The sequence below is a fragment of the Suncus etruscus genome, chromosome 6 (assembly GCF_024139225.1).
Source record: "Suncus etruscus isolate mSunEtr1 chromosome 6, mSunEtr1.pri.cur, whole genome shotgun sequence".
Classification (NCBI taxonomy): Eukaryota; Metazoa; Chordata; class Mammalia; order Eulipotyphla; family Soricidae; genus Suncus; species Suncus etruscus.
The window spans coordinates 2,905,086-2,924,869 of record NC_064853.1 but is presented as its reverse complement, the minus strand read 5'-3'; the positions used below and the strand labels follow the sequence as shown (position 1 = coordinate 2,924,869).

At 58.6% G+C, this 19,784-nt stretch overlaps 1 protein-coding gene across 3 annotated transcripts in view; it reads right to left on the bottom strand.

The window, feature by feature from the left end:
• Positions 1–2,964: 2,964 nt before the first annotated feature.
• KCNAB2 (potassium voltage-gated channel subfamily A regulatory beta subunit 2) overlaps positions 2,965–19,784 on the bottom strand; it is a 40,068-nt gene continuing 23,248 nt past the window's right edge. For 2 of the 3 annotated variants that reach the window (XM_049775357.1, XM_049775359.1), the window contains 14 exons: positions 15,662–15,705; positions 15,043–15,080; positions 12,828–12,907; positions 11,676–11,720; positions 11,380–11,424; positions 10,801–10,844; positions 9,762–9,848; positions 9,139–9,183; positions 6,421–6,506; positions 6,161–6,281; positions 5,580–5,674; positions 4,961–5,081; positions 4,687–4,775; positions 2,965–3,934 (listed from right to left, as the gene is read on the bottom strand). In XM_049775357.1, coding sequence (XP_049631314.1) covers positions 3,845–3,934; positions 4,687–4,775; positions 4,961–5,081; positions 5,580–5,674; positions 6,161–6,281; positions 6,421–6,506; positions 9,139–9,183; positions 9,762–9,848; positions 10,801–10,844; positions 11,380–11,424; positions 11,676–11,720; positions 12,828–12,907; positions 15,043–15,080; positions 15,662–15,705 — 1,030 coding nt within the window. In that variant the 3' untranslated portion in view covers positions 2,965–3,844. The remainder of the gene's footprint in view (positions 3,935–4,686; positions 4,776–4,960; positions 5,082–5,579; positions 5,675–6,160; positions 6,282–6,420; positions 6,507–9,138; positions 9,184–9,761; positions 9,849–10,800; positions 10,845–11,379; positions 11,425–11,675; positions 11,721–12,827; positions 12,908–15,042; positions 15,081–15,661; positions 15,706–19,784) is intronic. The other variant, XM_049775358.1, reaches the window with a different exon arrangement.

Genomic DNA, 19,784 nt, shown 5'->3' with positions numbered 1-19,784 from the left:
CGCCTGTCCAGGTCACTGCGATGTGTGCTGAGGAGAGGGGCAGATGACACCCCACCCCAGACACCTGGGGGGCTGTTTTGTTCACCTGGGCCCACACTGTCTGTGGTTGTTAGTGACCCTCCCAGTCCCTGACCCTGGCGAGGCCCCCACGGTGTCTTTGTGTCCCATCTCTGGATGCCCTGGGCTGTTGGGGGGCTCCCCAGACCCCAGAAATGTGTGAGCAAGTCAGGCTGGTGCCTGCAGGTGCTCAAACTCCATCTCCCAGCAAGACCACAGAGAGGGTCCCCCGAGTCTCGGGGAGGCTGGGTATTGGCTGCCCTCATGGATCCCTGTAATCCTCACCTGTAGTTGGTCTCAGAACCCCTGGTGGGCTGGACCCCCTTTCCCCGAAAAGGCACTTTCCATCTTGGCGCCCCCACTTGGGCTCCAAACTTGAGTGGATCCGTCAAAGCCCACCCACGGGCTCTGTCTGTCCCAGCCGATAGGTGCAGTGGGGCCTGCGAGGCAGCTACAGACTTTTGGGGTGGGGGGTGCCCAGTTAGTGCCACAGGGACGTGTCCGGCTTAAGCTCCGCCCATAGAAGTTGTGTGGTGGGCAGGGCAGAGCCTCATGGCCACGCCTCCCGGGCTGTATCCCTCTCGTGATTGGTTCTGCCACTCCAGACCACGCCCTTCCCGCTATCTCTGCCCTTCCCCAGGCTTGCCCCCCCCTCCAGTGGGCCAGGGGTGTGTATGTGTGGGTTCTGGTCTGGTCCCCAACACCAGGAGGGGACAGGGCAGGGCACAGGGGTGGAGGGGCACGGGCTTCTGGTTGACTGGTTTGGAGAAGAAAAGGGATTTTCCAATGTTTTCTTCTTGTTCTCTTTGGTTGCCTCCTGCCCATGGGCAGGGGCTGGGCGGGCTGGGTTTGGCATTTTCTGGGCTGCCTTGTTTTCCGTGGCTGGTGGAAGTGGGTCTGCGAGTTTGAGACCCCCCAGTGCCAGCCGCGTTTTCTTTCCAGCCACCTTTTTTCAGCCAGTGTGAGGAGGGCTCCGTAGAGCCCATCCGGGCCTCTGGGTGCCTCAGTCAGGCTGTGGGGAGAGCACCCTGTGGGTGTTCCGAAGGGCCTGGGTGTGACCCCCAGAGGGCCTCTGCTCCTGCCCGGGGTCCTGCTGCCTGCTGGCACCTGCTTCAGCCGGGGTTCTGGGTCTTGGGAGCAGGGTCTGTGAATGGAGGCAGGGAGAGGGCCCTGGGGGTACAGGAAAGGCAGAACCTGACCCCCGGGCTCCGTCACCCCCCAGCCCCCCTCCCTGCAAGGCCCTGTCTTTGTCAGTCCTGATCTTGGCAGGCTTCAGGGGGTGCTGGCCCACAGTCATTGGCATTGTTGTGTTTGGGGATTTTTTCTTAGTTTTCAGGTTTTTTTTTAACAAAGTATTTTTTTAGGTGTGAAGACCCAGAAAGGGCGCTTTGGGGTGTGTGTGTGTGTCCCGAACCCCTGTGTTCCCCAGGGCTCCTTCGAGCTCGAACCTGGAGAAGAGGGGCCCCTGCCCCGGGCCCCTCTGCCTGGTGAAGGGGCCGGCCCCTCTGGGAGAGTTGGGGGGGACCCCACGGGAGGGGCCAGGTTGGGGGCCAGTGCTGCAGAGGCAGGCGGGAGGCTCGGCCGCAGCCGGGGGTCCCTGACTTTGTGCTCCGATCAGATCGTCTGTCCTGGTTTTCTGTGTTTTAATAAACCCTTTGGGAAAGACCAGGAGAGACTCATTCCTGCGGTTCTCATGGCAGCAAGGGGTGGGGGGATTCTTCTGCGTGGACAGGCCATGGGGTGCCCCTCAAAGGGTTTGGGTGTGGCCTGTCCCTCACTTGCCACAGGAAGCTAGGAGCCCACCATGACACCACTCTCTGCCCCCAGGGGAGACACCGACCCCAGCAACCAGCAGCAGTAGAGTATGTCTTGTGTGGGGTGCGTGTGTGAGATGAGGCTATATTAGTGTGATGAATGTGTCTTGTGCGGTGTGAAGGGAATGCATGTGTGGTGTCTGAAGGGAGCGTGTTAGTGATGTGTGTTGTCTGTGAAGGGAAACCATGTGATGTGTAGTACATGTTAAGGGAATGTGTATGGTTGAATATGTGATGCGTCGCACACGTTTCGTTGACATGTATGATGCTATGTGACATATGGATAGCATGTGCTATGGAGTGCACATGACAGTAGAGCACATGTATGTTGTAGGTGATGAGGGATATATATGGTATGTAGAATACATGTATGCTGTACAATGTGTATGTGGCATGGAGGATGCGTGTGTTGTGTATGACAGGAGAGTGTGGGGGCCCCCACTTCTGAACCATTGGCCCCTCCATCCCATCCCGCCTTGGGGCTCAGGCCCCAACCCCTCTCCACACCCCAGCAATAAGGGAGGCAGTGGCAGCCCAGGGCCTGGGGCTTTATTGTCATCCATAAATAGAGGCTGGTCTGGTGTCACGGGGCTTGGCCTGGCCTCTGCAGGGGAGAGGGCGCCTCGAGCTGAGGAGCCTTGGGGGATGGGGGAGAAGCTCTTATTTACAGGGGGAAGGGGGCCGGGCCTGTGGTCACTCCTGGGCCTGGAACTCGGGGACTTGGGGCCGGGAGGGAAAACTTGGAGGACGAACCTCCAAAAGACCCTGTTGCGTCCCAGCTCCCCTGCTGTCCCCGTTCCCTACTGCATGGGACCCCCTCCCCCCCAGGTAAGCTCAGTGCCCAGCGGTGGGGGTTCTGGACGGGCAGGTTGCAGTCACGGTGGGTCCACAGTCCCTGCTCCACCTACCTAGCCAGTGGGCCCCAGGGCTGGGAGAGTGGGGAGCCCTGTGCCCCATGATAGTGCTCGCTGGCCTCCCTCCTGGCAGGTGTGAGCAGACCAGGTAGGAGGCCTGGGGTCAACTCCAGGGTCTGCCCCCCCCCCCCAGAGGGTGGAAACTTGGGGCAGGCTCTGCAGCCTGGGGGATGGGGGGTGGGGGGGAAGGAGCCCTTTTCTGGGGACAGGGAGAAGTGGGGAGAGGGGGATGGACATCAGCAAAACTGGCTCCTGACCCCTTTTTGAAGTCTTGGGGTTCAGCTCAGACCCTGCCCCTGTCCTAGCACCCCAGCACCAGGCTGAGGCTGAAGAGGGGCGGCTCCTCCCTTTCCCTGATCCCCCTGCATGGTCAACCCTTGGTTCTAGGCAGGTGGTGTTCCTAGGCTGTGTGTCTCCTTGCACCTGCCCTGAGTTCTGGAAGATTCTGCCGGGGGTCTCTCCCTGTCCGGTGCTGAGACCATCCCTGCAGGCCCCATGCTTGTACTCACAGGTGGGGGTGAGGGGAGGATCTGCTGGGGCAAGCAGGGGCTGGGGGTCTCTGACCTCATGGGGGTGCAGACAGTCGGGCATGGGGGGGCCTGGGCAGGAGCCAGCTCCTCCGGATCCCTCCCAAGTCCCGTGTTTGTGGGTCCCAAGCTGTGGCCCCTGTTACCCAGATCCTTCCCCTCTGCAAGCTAGGAGCACCCCTCAAGGGCGGTGGAGAGGGGCCTGGAGGAAGACTCTGGAAGCATTGTGAGCAGGAAGGAACTTTGGGGGAGACCCGGGGAAGTGCCTGTCCGTCCTTCTCCCTCAAGTTGGGGGCCGGCAGGCTGCCTGGCGGCTTTGAAGGGCTGATGGGAGGAGGCAAGACAGAGACGTGGGCGGGACACCCCCCAACCTGGGTCCAGAGAAGCAGCAGTGACAGGGTGGCAGCCGCGGTGGGGGCAGCTTTCTCGCGGCCTCAGCGCTAGTTTTCTCGTGGGTGCCAACCTCGTGCCGGACTTGGCCCCAGACAGCTGGAAGCGAGCGGAGGAGACTGGGGGGGCGTGGGCGGGCGCCTCACGACCTGTAGTCCTTCTTGCTGTAGGGCTTGTTGCCCAGGATGCTGTCGATCTCGTGGATGATGGATGAGGACAGCTTGGGGAGGACCTGGGTGGGCCACAGCGGCGGGAGCACGTCAGAGTCTGGGCGAGGAGGCTGCCCCTCTCCCCCAGTTTCCAGCCAGCCCCCAAGCGGCAGCATCAGGACGGCGTGAAAGGGCATCAAGGTGTGTGTGTGTGTGTGTGTGTGTGTGTGTGTGTGTGTGTGTGTGTGCGCGCGCGTGCGCGCGTGCGCGTGTGCCCAGAATCCACATTCCCCTCCCAGCTCCAGACAGTTCTAGAACCTTCTGGTAGGATGGCCGAGGCATGGAATGCTGAGCCTGGGGCCAGAACATCTCATTCCCACATAGTCCCCAACCCTAGCAAACAGCTTCCTTCATCTAAACTGGCTGCCAAAGACCTCTCAGGTGGCAAAACCCGGTGCGTGTGCCCCAACTCTCTCTCGCCCAGTCTAGTTTGTGGGTTCCTTCTCTGATACCCACGATGCAGGCGGGTGTCACCTTACCCAAGTTGTCTGGTCACAGGCCTCTCCTTCCCAGTCACCTTGCACTGGGGCACCTCAGAGCTGCTTCTGTTGCCCCACAACAGAGTCCGATCCTTGGGGTGTATGCCTAGACCTGCACCTCATCCTCTGCCCCTCACCCCGCCTTTGCTGTTCTTGTGCCCTCTGCCAAGACTTTGTGGCAATGCCACCTTGGCCTATGGTGCCTTAGGCGTTGACGCGGTATGCCAGGGCCCAGACTGAGCCACCTTCTAGGACAGGTGTGACCAGAGCGGGATGGCTGACCACAGGCCTCTCACCTGAATGGCGCCAATGTTCTCCATCAGCTGGTCAGCGCTGGAGGCCCCCAGGAGCACCGAGCTCACGCCTTCATTCCGCAGGCACCAGGCTGGGGGACAGGGGGTGACCGTGAGGACCTAGCGGGCCGGCCAAGGGGTGCTAAAGGGGCCCTCTGGGTCAACACAGTGGCCCACAGAGCTGGGCAGGGTTTGGGTCTGAGCACTCTGGGGAGCACCTCCCCGCCTGGGTGTTGGGAGCCCTGATATGAGCCCAGGAATGTCCCTGTGTGGGTACCTATGGCCAGCTGGGGCAGGGTGCAGCCCAGCCGCTCCGAGATGGCCTGCAGTTCCTTCAGCTTGGCCTGCTGGCGCCGGCCATCTTCACTCAGGATCTTGTCCTTCAGCCACTGGTAGCCCTGGAGAGGAAGGACGGGAGGTGGGGGGACAGACTGGCTGAGTACAGGGACCTTCTGGGCCACCCTTGCTGCGTAGCCCAGGCCCCCATCTTCCATGAGGCCTGGCAGCCCGGAGGACCAACCAGCCTGCAGCCCCCAGACTGGCTTGGGACCAGCCTTTTACCCAGGTGTGGGACTTTTGGCTTGTGTGGACAGAGGAGGCAAGGGCAAGTCCACCCTTCCTCTGAGCCCCAGGCAGGGTCATGGGGCTGATCTGGTCCCCACCTCTGAGCATGGAGAGGGCCTAGTCGGGGGTCCTAGCTCTGCAAAACCCCAAAAGTCTGTGCGGCTCAATACCGGTGGGGGTGTAGGGGCTGGAGAGTAAGGAGGCTCCATGGTGTTGGGCCCAGCCTGGACAAGGGCTGCAGGGGGGCCCTTCTGGATGCGTAGGCCAGGACTCAGGGGCTCCAGGGTTCCAGGTCCCTCACCCCCTGACACCCAGGGCTGCCCCAGTGTCACCTTCAGAGAAGCTCTTGAGTAGGGTGGGATGCCACTGTCGTATTTTCCGGAAATGATGCCACAGGCCAGAGGGGACCAGGTCATGGCGCCTACCCCTGGGGGGAGGAGAGCCAGGTCAAGCCCTGGACACCCATGAGGGCTAAGGGGGACGATGGGGTGGAGGAGGGAGCAACAGGCCAGGGGAGGGGGCGAATGAGAAAGGGTGTGTGGTCAGTAAGGCGTGGGCAGATGAGGGGTGTGGGAAATGAGGAATGTGGCACATGTGGGCCTGACAGAAGAAGCGGGGCAGGTGATGGGGGTGTGGCATATATACATGGGTGGCAGACTAAGGAGGTATGAGGAGGTGGATGGCAAGGGCATGACAGGAGAGGCGGGGCCGGTGCTGGTGAGTGGCGTGGCTGATAGGAGAGGCGTGGCTGACAAGGGTGTGGCCAAAAGAAGAGGTGTGGTGATTAGGGGGCGTGGCTAGTGGGGGCATGGCCAGTAGAAAAGGTGTGGCTGGTGAGGGGCGTGGCAGAGGGACAAGGCAGGGGAGGGTAACAGAAGAGTGGGGCAGCCTTCTTCTGGGCACCCCAGCCCACCTATCTTGTGGAAGAGCTCTGGCAGCTGCACCTCCACCTTCTCCCGCTGGAACATGTGGTACTCGGCCTGCTCGCAGATGGGCGGGATCAGATTGAACTGCCGGGCCACCGAGTAGGCTTCCTGGGGAGGCAGAGAAGGGGTCAGCGTGGGGGTGTGAGGTGTGCCAGGGCAGGGGATTCAGTATAGAGATCAGCTGGCTCACAAACACACACACACACACACACACACACACACACACACACACACACACGGCTCCTACCATGATCTCCATGGAGCTCCAGCGTGAAGTGCCCCAGTACATGGCCATCCCCTGGTTGATGACGTGGGTCATGGCTCGCACCGTCTCTGTGGTGGGAAAAGGCGACAGGCAGGGACCGCTCAACCTGGGCACTTGGTGTCAAGAGGCAAGCCGCAGGTGGCGGTGCTGCAGCGAGGCTTTGCAAGCAGCGGTGCCCGGGGGCTGGAATCAGGGGGCAGGAGTTCTCGGAGACCACCCTGAAGGCTGATCTGGAAAGCAGTGCTTTTCAGCGGTGCTCCCCAGCAGTGCCAGACTAGCGGGTTGTGGAGCCTGGAGGGGCTGATGGGGAGGAGGGTGGAAGGGCTTGTGGGTCCGAGGACTGGAACTGCTGCTGGAAAGAATTGGGGCTGCTCGAATGGCTCAGGCTATTCCTGAGTCTCTGTTGGCCTGGGTGGGAGTATGGCAGCACTCGTGAAGACAAGGGGAGCCCCCGGTATCCCCACCCCAAGAGCTAGCAGAGTCCTGGGCCTGTAGGCTATACACTGCTCTCAGACCAGCCCAAGCCAGACTCTAGCAGGGGTCCTCAAACTTTTTAAACAGGGGGCCAGTTCACTGTCCCTCAGACCATTGGAGGGTCTGACTATAGTAAAAACCAAACTTATGAACGAATTCTTATGCATACTGCATAGATCTTATTTTGGAAGGAAGAAACAAAACAGATACAAATACAATATGTGGCCCGAGGGCCATAGTTTGAGGACCACTTCGAGAGTGGGGGATCTGGGGGGGCGGTGCACAGAGGTGCCCTGAGCAGCCTGGCTTTGAGAACTGAGAATCTCTGATCTTCAGGCTCTGTGGACCCAGGTCTGTTCAGCCCTTCAGGGCGGCTATGTGGGCTGGAGCAAAAGCACTGTGGGTAGGGAGTTTGCCTTTCGACCCAGGTTTTGATCCCTGTTACCCCATATGGTCCTCCGAGCACTGTCAGGACTAATTTCCCAGCGCAGAGCCAGGAGGTAATAACCCCTGAACACCAGCGGGTGTGGACCCAAAACCAAATAATAGCAACAAATAGAACCCAAACCCAACTCATGAACTGGCCAATATCTCTTAGCTTTTCTGGGGAGGAGGGGGGAAGGCTGCTCCCCACATCCCAGGACCATTCCCAGGCCCCGTACGGTGCAAGTCCGGTTGCCTAAGGTGGCAGTGAGTTGGGAAGAGTCTGGGCCTTCTCAGGCCTTCTCACAGGCCTCCCATAGTGCTGCCTTTGATATGGGGGCACTGGGGACTGTGCAGACACCCAGAGGTGGGACCAGAGTTGGGAGGAAGGAAAGAGAATGCTGAGCCTGTCTTGGAAGATCTGGCTAGGAACAGCCACCTCTGGGCAGAAGGGGTCCCTCTCTGTCTTTCTCTGTCTCTCACTGACTGTCCGTCCCTCCCTCCCTCCCAGGCCTCTCCACTGAGTCCCTCCTTCAGCAGAAACCAAACAGGCCAATAGTCTCAGCAAATTCACCCCCAAATTGCCTCTTGGGTACTCTCCATGAAAGCATGCCTCTCCTTCCTTCTGAGACGGGACTCCAGGCTTCTCTCTGGGATGGCCCGTGCCCCTCGCTGGCACATCATAGACACAGACGGGAGGGGAACGGCTGACTACCTGGCCCTTAACTCCCGGCCCCAGCCCGCTTCCCACCTTCCCCGCCAGGGGTCTCAGCTGCACCACAGCCTGTGACATGCAGCATCACCGGCTCCATGCCAGGCTTAGATCACATGCTGGGGAGCGAAGCCAGGGACACCCCACAGGGGCCCCGGCATCCCCAGTTCTCTGCCATCCTACTAGGAAGCTTGCCCAAGGCCCTGCAGGGGGTTGGGGCTGGCCTGGGAGGGCAGGTGGAGCCCCACCCCCATCTCCTATGTGGGAGGTGCCAGGACTGTGTGCCTCTGTCTGTGTGATGCCAGGGGCCCTTAAAACAGGGGCAGTTGGGGACACATTGCCCTTTGCCTCAATATTCAATGCTGCCGATGTGCCGAGGGCCACATCCCTTCTGTCATGTTGCCAGGAGGACAAAGAGGTCCCAGGAGGGGTCAAGTGGCAGTGCCAGATGGCAGCCCAGGGCCCTGCCCTGTGAGACGCTGCCCAGTCCCCAGGGAGACCAGGCCTTCCTTGGCATGAATTCCAAGGGCCCGCCTGGCCTGCTGCTGCCTGGCATCTGGGTCCATGGCCCAGGCAGGCAGGACAATGTTCCAGGAGATAATCTGGCTGCATGGCACAGGCTGAGGGGAAATGGGGCGCACCCGAACTGGGAGTGGGGGGCTTGGTGCCAGCAGGGACATAGGGACATTTATTACTGGAGGGTGTGACCCGCCCTGGAGAAGGACATGCCAGACCACATGTGATTTCGGGGATCCAAATGAGAACCGGGTCTCCTCCTTGCCCCTCCCAGACCATCCAGGGTCAGGATTTGAGGTACCGATCACAGCACCCCCAAGTTTGGGGGGAGCTGAGGGGTTCAGCGATGCCAGGCTTGGGGTTGGGGACATGCAGAGAAGGCCAGGAGGGAGGAGGGGACAGCGGCGCTTGGGGGCGGGGGAGGGAGGCAATCCCCCTCCCAACTTCTGGGGTGCTTAGGTTTCCTTAGAGCATTTTATGGAGATGTTTGTCCCAGGGAAAGAATCTGAGAAATGACAACTGGCCATAAAATGCAGCCAGCCCTGAAGGCAGGATCAGGCAAGGGTCCTGAGTACCTTCTATGGCGAATGTCCTGGACTTGGAAGAACTAAATGTGTCCCCTAGTGACAAAAGAAAGATGGAAAGAGACCAGAGTTGACAGCTGAGGGGTACCGGGTGGCGGCTGGGATGAGGCTGAGCCCCGAGTCCACACAATGGAACCTCTGAGGCCCCGGAGCATACGAGGAGCTAGCTGCCTGGAGTGGGAAATTCGAGACTTTGGGGAGCACCAGCAGAAATGGAGGGAAATGACCCAATGTGGAAGAAAGTGACGCTGTTTCTCAAGATGCTGTGGGGTTCTTTCTGCCCTAAGTAGCTACCGAGATAGGTCAGGATTGGGCCCAACCTGCTGGTAAAATGTTCTGGAAAAGAAAATAGCGGCTGTGCTCTGACTGGGCGTCTCAGGTGACTGAGAAGAAGTCTGGACAGGGAGGAAGAGGCAAGGGGACCAGGCGTGGACCCCGAGCTTGGAGGGGACTCAGCCGGGATGTGCACGGCATGTGGGGTGTGGGCGCCCTTTGGAGCAGAGCTTGGGCCTGCCCTGCCGACCTCAGCCTGGCCGCCTGGGACCACCAGCAAGGCTTCGGTCGGGCCCAGAACCTTCCATTTCCAGAGCAGAGCCAGCAGGGGCCTAACTTACCTTCCATGGGTGTGTTGGGGTCCGGGCGGTTGGCAAACACCACGTCAACATATTCCAGCTGCAGCCGCTCCAGGGAGGCTTTCAGACCTGTGTGTGTGTGTGGGTCGAGAGGGATGTCACCATTGCTCCCCCAAGGTTCCTACTTCTGGCCCACTTCAGCCCCAGACTCAGGGTACAGAGGAAGATATGTGTGTAGCGTATCTGGGGGGCCTGGCCTCTCCTAGAAGGGGAATGTTGCAGTAACTCCAGGGGAGGAGCTGGAAGCTTTTCCTGCATTTAGGAAGACCAGGACAGGCATTTTGCCTCCATTGCTCAAGCCCATTCCCTCAGCAAGGCCCAAGCAATCAGACAAGAAAAGAAATAGTAGGGCTAGAGGGATAGCACAGTGGTAGGGCATTTGCCTTGCACACAGCCCACCCAGGCTGGATGGTGGTTCGAATTCGGGCATCCCATATGGTCCCCCAAGCCTGCCAGGAGCGATTTCTGAGAGCAGAGCCAGGAGTAATCCCTGAGCACCAAAACCAAATCCCTGAGCACCACCGGGTGTGAACCATAAACCAAACCCCTCCCAAAAAGAAAAGAAATAGAGGCACCCATAGGAAGGACAAAGTGAATGGTGGGATTCTGTCCAGAAACTCCTGACCAGAGAATCCCCCACATTGACCCACGAATAGGGGAGTCGCAGGACACAAGCTCAACACTCAATATTTGTGTTTCACCTGGTCCTGGGCTTATCAGCCCGAGATGGACTCGGACAGGGGCCTCCAGCTGCCCTTTGGGCCTTTCCTTGGGCAGAGCCCAGGTCCCCTTGTCCGAGCTCTCCCAGACACCCCGGGAGTGCTCGGATCACATGTCCACAGTGCCCCGGTTCAGCTCAGCAGGGTCTTGGCTGGCATGGAGACGACCCTGCCAGATTGAAGACAATCCGGCTGCCCTAGTACCTCTTTCTGCCGTGGGTACTTCCTGTTGGGGCTGGACGGGAGGCAGGGGGTATGGGGTTGACCTCATGTCTAGGTTTGGGGGGGCCTGAGCTCCTCACCTTCAATGACGTGTTTCCTGGAGAGTCCCCGCTCCGTTTCGGCTCTGAAACACAGGGTGTGACATGAGGTCAGGTAGAGATGGGGTGGGGTGGGAGGGGAAGCCTGAGACACCCACTTCCACTTCCGGGATGAGATGCCCAAGAGGTGGGGCCGAAGCCATAGTACAGTGGGGACGGTGTTTGCCTTGCAAGTGGCTGACCTGGGTTGGATCCCCAGCATTCCATAGGGTCACCCCGGTCCCCACCAGGAGGGATCCCTGAGTGTGGAGCCAGTAGTAAGTAAGCCCTGGGCACTGCTGGGCACGGCCCAAAAACAAACCAAAAGTTTACCAGATGCCTATGACACAGGGGCACAAACATGGCATTGTGGACACGTCACCACAGACACGGTGCCAGCACAGGGAGCCGACAGGGTGCCAGCTTCCCTGCCAGCTCCCGCCCATGGTAGACTCCTGGGTTCATCCTCATGGGAGGTTGCACCCCTCCCCATTCCCTACTGTCTTGTCTCCTTCCCCCACTCCTGTGTCAGCCCCTAGCCCTGGGCCATCTGCCCCCCAACTCTGCAGACGGTGCACCTACTTTCCTCCCCAGAAGATCTTGGTGGTGATCACCAGGCTGGAGCGTCTGTGGGCAGAGAAGGAGGTGGTTACAGGGTTTGGGGTGCTCCTGTTTTCTGTCTCCCACAGGGGTCGATAGCCTGGCGCAGGAAGTTGGGGGTTGCTTCCTTGCTAACAGCTTTCAGGGGCTGGGAGGCACCCCGAGGAGGCACAGAGGAGGACCCAGAAAACCAGTGTTGGGGTGCCCGGACGGGATGGGAACCAGGAGGGACAGTCAGGGGCTTCCAGGGACAGTGACTCTGCGCCCCACGAAGTTACCTCCAGCCCTTCTTCTTGATGATGTTCCCCAACACCATTTCCGCCCTGCAGGGGAGAGACAGGAGGGTGGGCCTGAGACCAGAGCACCCATGGCTTGCCCCAAATTTTAAGCAGAGGCACCGGGCAGAGAAGCAGCCGCCGGCGTGGCCTGGGGACCCAGGGGAGCTGGGAGGAGCCCGTGTTCGCCTGGGCACTGTGGGCAGCGGCCTCAGCTGGGCACACGGCAAACACTAGAAATGCAGCCGTGTGGTGCTTTCCAGACAGGGTCACCGCAGGGATGGTGCAGGGTCAAGGGTGGCCCGTTTACAGACTTTCCCATGTCTAGGGGAACATGTGCGAGCTCCACAGGCACACGGCATCACGCGTGTACCTACAGACATGCGTGACGTACATGACTCTTCGCCTGGGAAACTGTGTGAAGGTGTGTTCTCATATCAGTGTGTGTATGTGTATGATAGCACATGCATTTTCACATGTATGTTAAGGTAGGTATGCTCAAGTACCAACACACTCACATGTGACAGACACGCTCACATGCACCTTCATGTATCAGCACACCCTTGCAATGACAGGCTCGCATATATTACAAGCATGCGGTCACATAGCAACACACCCATGTGATGTCATGTTCACACATGCTACAGGCATGTATTCAAGTATCAGTGTACTTGTGTGGCAGACATGTTCACATGTATGTTAGGCATGTGTCCACACACTCAGTCCACACACATACGTGATGTCATGTTTACATACATGGCACATGCATGTGCCCACACAGCACATGCGTTTATGTCTCGACATAAATGTATATGCACCCTGCTTCTTGCTTCTAAAACAGCGGGGTATGTGCCAAGTGGGCCATTGTCTCCCTCCCTGTCCCCGGACCTCGCCTGGCTCTGCAGCTCTGGATTCACCCAAAACTCCTTTGGGAGCAAAAATGTTCCTCTTGCCCCCACATGAGCTGAGGAGCACTGTGGATGGAGTGGCGAGCCTCCCCCCAAACCACAGGCTCCTTCTGCTCTGGCTGCTCAGGGGCTGGGAACAGGCAGATTTCACAGCTTCTCCCACCCACTGGGCGGTGCTTCTGGGCACCCACAAGAGCGAGGGGGGTGAGGGGGCAGACACTGCCACCCCCCACCGAAAGACACTCACTTGCCGGCCGCATACACCTCCGCCGTGTCAAAGAGGTTGATGCCATTGTCATAGGCCAAGGTCATCAGCTGCTCTGCCATCTGGAGGGAGGCAAGTGGGGTGCACCATGTGGGACCCCCAACTCCTGGGGAACTCAGAGATGGAGCGGTGGGAAAGAGGGAGGAGCATTGGAGTTGGATCCCAAGAAAGAGGCTTAGCAGACACTGGGTGGGGTCCCCAATTCACACAGGGAGCCTCCATGTATGCAAGGTGTGCACTGGGTGAGACACCGGGGTGAGGTGGGTGAGGGGTCCAGCGGCTGGCAAGTGAATTGTGGGTGTGGCGAGTAGACACTTGGCCATAGGGTTGCTCAAGATGGTGGCTTCGGTGGGGATGCGAAGGAGAGGGCTGGAGCAATGCCAGCATGGGGAAAAGTTCGAGTCCCATCTCCAAACTTCAGGGCTAGCTATACTGACACCAGAGCACTTAGGTCTGAGCACTGAACTGTTTGCCTAGGGACCCGAGTGTTGCTGGGAGGCCTTGGGGGTCCCTAAGCACTGTTTGGGGACCCCTCAAAAATGGGTCACACAACCAATGCTATTCAAGTTCTTATTTGAGGCACAATAAAAATGGTTCAAGGGGCCTGTTTGGGAACCAGGGAAATGGATTTAAGGGGCTTGTGTGCAGTTGGGAGCACAGATCTTTCTCACACCACTGGGGGTGATTCTGAGCCCCAGTACCTGCAGATTGCTGCCCTCAAAACAAATAGCACAGGGGCTGGAGAGATAGCATGGAGGTAAGGCATTTGCCTTTCATGCAGAAGGTCATCGGTTCGAATCCCAGCGTCCCATATGGTCCCCCGTGCCTGCCAGGAGCAATTTCTGAGCATGGAGCCAGGAATAACTCCTGAGCACTGCTGGGTGTGACCCAAAAACCACAAAAAAAAAAAAAAAAAAAAAAAAAAAAACAAATAGCACAGCGGCGTTTGCCTTGCAAGCAGCCGATCCAGGACCTAAGGTGAATGGTTTGAATCCCGGTGTCCCATATGGTCCATCCTCCGTGCCTGCCAGGAGCTATTTCTGAGCAGACAGTCAGGAGTAACCCCTGAGCACCGCCGGGTGTGCACAAAAACAAAAAAAACAAAAAAAAAAACAAAAACAAAAAACAAGTCCCCAGGGCAGAAGCGATAGCACACTGTGGAGGACACTTATCTTGCAGTCGACTGGGGTTTGATCCCCTGCATCCTAGAGGGCCCTTAAGGAGAGCCAGGAAAGATTCCTAACCTTAGAGTCAGGAGTAACCCTTGAATGCCGCTGGGTGTGGCCCAAAAACCAAAGGAAAGAAAATGTCTATAGACTTGAAAACTCCCGACCTCGCCCCGCAGATGGCCAGGCAGAGAGCTTGCTCCCCGCCCCCCCCCTCCGGTGTCAGCAGCTGGGGACAGGCCAGCAAATACCTAGCCAGGCTGTGCTTCAGGGGTCCTCAAACTTTTTAAACAGGGGGCCAGTTCACTGTCCCTCAGACCATTGGAGGGTCTGACTCTAGTAAAAACAAAACTTATGAACGAATTCTTATGCACACTGCACGTATCTTATTTTGCAATGAAGAAACAAAACAGATACAAATACAATATGTGGCCCGCGGGCCATAGTTTGAGGATCACTGCAAGTGTGCTTGATGAAGGCCCAGGCTGGTACCCGGCACCGCAGCGCCCCCCAGTGTCACTGGGAGTAATGTTCGGATAGTGTAAGTGTGGTTCCTTTTCCTGCCCCCCCAAATAGAGAAAAAACCAATGAAGGGTGTCATCTAGACTCAGAGGCTGTAGGGTCTCCTGCAGGTGAGTGGCGTGATCTTAGGCAGATGTGCTCAGAAATTTTTATGGGGATTTTTCAGGCAGACCCCACACTTCCGGGTCACAGTCCCTTCAGCAAAGGCTCTCGCACCCCACTGCGTGGATGCAGCCCTCAGGATGGCCAGAGGGCAGGGGCAGCCTGGCTCAGGGCCAGCAGGGCACGGCTGGGGCATCTCTCTGGACTGGCACCCAGTGAGTGTCTGGGCACATAGGTTGCCTGACCCTGCCTGTTCCTGACCCGCGAGGACCGGGCAGTGAAGGGACAGGAGTCCCTGGGTCTCTTGGAGCTCCTGGAGACCCCAGGGCCAGCTCAGTTCTGGTGCCCATTGGGGCCTGCTCTGGACCTTCTCTGTTGAGAATGGGGTAGGAAGTGGCTCCTCTTACCTCGTCCGTGACCTGGCCGCCGAAGGTGACCCATGTTCCTGCAAGGGACATGCAGGCTTGTCAGGGCCATAGCAAGGATACCCGCCCTCACCCCAGGGCCCAAGCGCACACACATATGTGTGTGTGTAGTGATTATTGTGGTATATATATTTGTTGTTGTTGTTGTTGTTGTTTTGGGGCCACACCTGGTGGGACTTGGAGGCTACCTTTGGGGCCAGAGATGGAACCCAGGTTGGCTGGCGTGCAAGGTAAGCGCTGTGCCCTTCTCACTGCGCTATCACTCAGGCCTTATGTGTGGTCATGTGAGCACAGTACATGTGTGTGCAGATAAATGTGTGCCGTTTTTGTGTGTACATGCGCTGTGTACATGTGGGGATCCCATATATGCATGTATGTGTGTGGGTTTGTGTGTTGTGTGTGTGCTACGTATGGATATAAAGTGCTGTTATGTGTGTGCGTACCAGGGATCCTGGTAGTTTTCTCGTCCTCCCAAGGCTGTAAAGCTCTGCTGCTCCAAGCCTTCCTGGCTGCTATGGTCATTGGGCCCCCACTTCTGCAGGGGAACACCCACCCCACCCCCGGGGAGCACCCCACACCGCCCATCCCTGGTAGCACTCACCGAGTCCCAGACAGGAGACCCGCAGGCCAGACTTTCCCAGGTTCCTGGAAAAAAGACTGAGTGAATTTCCAGTGCCAGGCGGGGCCCTGGGGGCTGAGCTCACCCCTTGGGGTGCCCCTGCCCTGGGCTGGGCCCTGTAGAACACCCTGGCTGTGCCATGGCCCGTGTTTAGCCCAGCTACCCTCCTATTTGTCTGCCACTTGCTTTCGGGGCCTCAGTGCTCAGCCACTCTGAGACACTTGGCCCGCTGGCCAGGTGCTCGGTGCTCAGTGCTAGGTGCTTGGTGCTGCCTCGTCCTTCCCAGACTGTCTCTGCTCCCCAATACCTAAGCCTCAAAGCAGAGGCTGGGACAGACAAGGGCCCCGAGGAGACGCCTCCTGTTCCAGGACGTCCTGTTGCTGACATGAACCACTGGGGCCACCGCAGGGACCCTGCAACTCACTGTCCAAGTCCCTGAGCCCAGCCTCAGTCCAGCCCTTGAGCCCAGCCTCTGTCCAGTCCCTTAGCCCCAGCCCCTGAGGCCAGCTCTGCACCAACACCCCTGCCTTCAGGGCACCCGTGACGTCACACCTGATCCCTCAATTCCTCCCGCATCTGCGTTATGTGGCACCACTGGCCTAGCTCGTCTGGAGATGAGTCAGAGGCTACTGATGTGCTTGGGGGTCCCCAAACCTGGGCACACCCCTCTTAAGAGGCTCCGTGAGGCAGACTAGAATGCTTTTTTTTTTTGAGGGGGGCACATCTGGCAGTGCTCCGGTAATCCCTGGCTCTGTGCTCAGGGATCATTCCTGGCAGCTCAGGGGATCCTATGGATCCTGGGGATCAAACCAGGTTGGCCATGTGCACACCCTTCCTGCTATACTCTCTCTCAGAGACCCTGAAATGTTCTTTAGAGCCTCCAGATGGAAGCAAGAAGGCTTGGAGGTGGGGAGGGTCCACAGCTCATGGGGACACCCCCTTAGGAAACTGGTCTCGGGGGCCGGGCGGTGGCGCTGAAGGTAAGGTGCCTGCCTTGCCTGCGCTAGCCTTGGACAGACCGCGGTTCGATCCCCCGGTGTCCCATATGGTCCCCCAAGCCAGGAGCAACTTCTGAGTACATAGCCAGAAGTAACCCCTGAGCGTTACCGGGTGTGGCCCAAAAAACCCCCCCCAAAAAAAAAAAAAAAAAAAAGGAAACTGGTCTGGTCCCCATTTTCTCCTCTGAGTCGAACAATAAAGCAGTTGGTGAGATCTCAGGCTCCAACCTTGGTTTCCCTCACTGGCCCGTCTTGCCTGAGGTCAACCGAGTAGCTAAGGAGGACTTTGGACAAAGCCTTGGTCAGCGGCATGGAACAGTGCACCTCCGAATCTGGCAGTCACAGACCCTCGTGAAATTCAGAATTCAGGACTCAAGAAAGGCTCAGCGAGCGGGAGCACACACTGGGCATAGTTGCCTGTAACACAAGGCCCCCCTGAGCACTGATCCAAGAGTAGATCACTGAGCGCTGTTTTAGAGCCCCCAACTTCAAAAGAGCAGAACTCAGGGTGTCCTTGGGATGAAGCTCAGAGGCTGAGACCTGGGTCGTGATCTGAGTCCTGGTGCATCCCACCTCCGATGCTTTGGTTTGGGGTCCCCGCAGCCCAGTGTGGTCCCCTGAGCATCCGTAGCACAACTAATGAGTCAGACTCCCAAGATGGCCCCCGTCCCAGCAGCAGGCAAACCCCTAGTACGGCTCCAGACCCCCCATAAAATCAGATTCCCAAAATGGTTCCATAAAGTCTTCTATAAAGACAGAACCCCCATTCTCAGCTGAGTGCCACCAGATCAGAGCTGGCCCCAGTGTCAGGCTGTGGTGGCAGGACTGTCCCTGGGGGCAGCTGTGACCTTAGGACTCCTCTGGTCAGGGCAGGAGTGGCCCCCTAGAGATGGGTATACACAGCGAGTCACTAGGGGGAACAAAAGCTGAGACCCCCATTTCCCAGTGCAATGGCTAAGATTGAGCCACGGGAGCTGCTGGGGCTGAGGCTGGGCTCTGGGGGTTCCCTGGGGGCTTGTCTGAATCCCAGCCCCCTCTAGGAAATAAGAAGCTTTCACCCCTTAGTCAATCCCCTCCACACTTGAAGACACTTTGAGGCAGACCCTGAAGCCTGAATTTCATTCCCATCCTGTACCCTCTAACTATCCTGAGGGAGTTCAGCGTCCACCCCCTCTGTCCCCCAGATCCACAGTGCCTGCCACTCCACTCTGTCTTCTACCTAAGCCTCATCCTGGCCAGCTTCTTGCTGGCCAGTACTGGGGGCCCATGCCCACTGCTGCCCCAGGCTCCAGGCTGCTAGGGCCAATGTGAGCAAGTGGCCACGAACACTCGAGACAGGCTGGGGCTGCTGGTGCCAGGTGCCTGGACCTAGAGGCTGTGCTCAGAGCACAGGAGGGACACCTTCATGCTGGCCACTTGGGGCTGGGGCTTCTAACAACCCAGGAGGAGCCAATGCTGCCTGGGGGAGATTAGATGTCCTGGGACCAGTTGATGGGGAGGGCTGCTGACAGCTCCCCCCACCCCCAGCTTTGCTGGGTCTCCTATCCTGGTCTTGAGGGCCGCACTGCCTGTGTCTCTCTTGGGCACCAATAGGGCAGAAACTCCCTGGGTTCTGGGGTTCAACTGCAGCTCCCTGAGGATCTGGAGGGGAGACCAGAAGTCTGACTCGGGCTCCACACAGCCGTGCAGAAGTGGTGGCGGCAAATATTCATGGAGCAGAGGGCACTGGGTGGGCACGTGGCAGGCAGAACCCCGGATGCAGCACTCAGATGGCAGCTAGCTCAGCCCATGGAGGAGCCTCCAGACCTGACCCAGGGCACATCACGGATGGATCAGAGGAAGGAGAGAGCACAGGGACCCCCGATAGAGTCGGCATGTTCCCCGTGCCAGCTATTTTGAGAGATGCCGCTTGCCCATGGGCAGCAGTGTCCAGCCTGGCTCTGTGGCTGCCTCGTCAGGTGCTCCCGGGTGTGGGGATCGTCTGTCCTGCCGTTTCAGGCATCTGCTGACCAAAGGGCAAATTGGGGGTGCTCAGGGCTGTGTCTGGTGAATCCTGAGGTCCAACCTTCCCTCCAGAGCCAGGCTAAGCCCACAGAGCAGAGGTCAAAGAGCAGAGGTCATGCCAGCACTGGATTGGTCTAGCTTGAGCCTCCCACATTCTAGTGTCGCACCATTGGACCCCACTGGGGCTCTTCATCATCATGCCTCCCCACACACGTGTGCAGGCATGTAATCAGGAGCACACATGAACACACACACATGCATCAGGTGAGTCCCAGCCAGTCCCTCCTCCTCCTCCTCCTCCAAGTACAGTGAGAGCCTCGAAGCCCCACATGAGTGAATTCCCCACCCCATAACCCCACATCTCAGAGCCACAACACACCCCAAAACTGGTCACAAAGGACCACACAGGACTATTGGCTGAGCTGCTCAATGGTAAGAGCCATGGGGGGTGGGGGGGGGGGAGAAAGGGAAAGAGAGAGGATAGAGGGGGAGAGGGAGGAAGAGGTCCCCCTAGCCCTGCCCTCACTCTCAGGCCCCCAACCTTGGCCCTGCATGCCCAGCAGCTCTCAGACCTCCCAAGGGCACGCAGGGCCCCTCATCCAGACAGTTTTGGGAGGTGGTGCCTGAGTCCTGCTCCGGGGGCTCCCCCTCTCCTCCACCCTAGACCCTCAGAGGGACCCCTGGGCCTGACAGAACCACTAGTTGGTTCTAGGGCCACTGTGAGCTCAGCGCCTTCCCTGGCCTGACCATCTGGCTGCTGTGTCCTTGGGCCATCCTGTCCCTCTCCTTCCACCTCAGGGACCCTTGGGATTCTGCCGAGTCCTCCGGGTGCCGTGGTCAGGAGACAAATCCAGGCACCCCAAGGGACAGGACATTCCCTGGAAAGGCTGGGACATGGTCAGGCCTCCCTGAAGTGGGTTCACATAACAGCTGGGTCCCTGCACCCCAACACCTCAACACCCCAATCTGGCTGGCTATGCTCTCAAAGGCTGGGTGTCACCAGAGTCCACCCCCCAAGAAACAGGAAACAATGGCAGGGGTGCTGCTCTTCTGAGGGGTCCCCCAATTGCCCAGTCTGTGCCAGGTTAGTAGTGAGGAACACA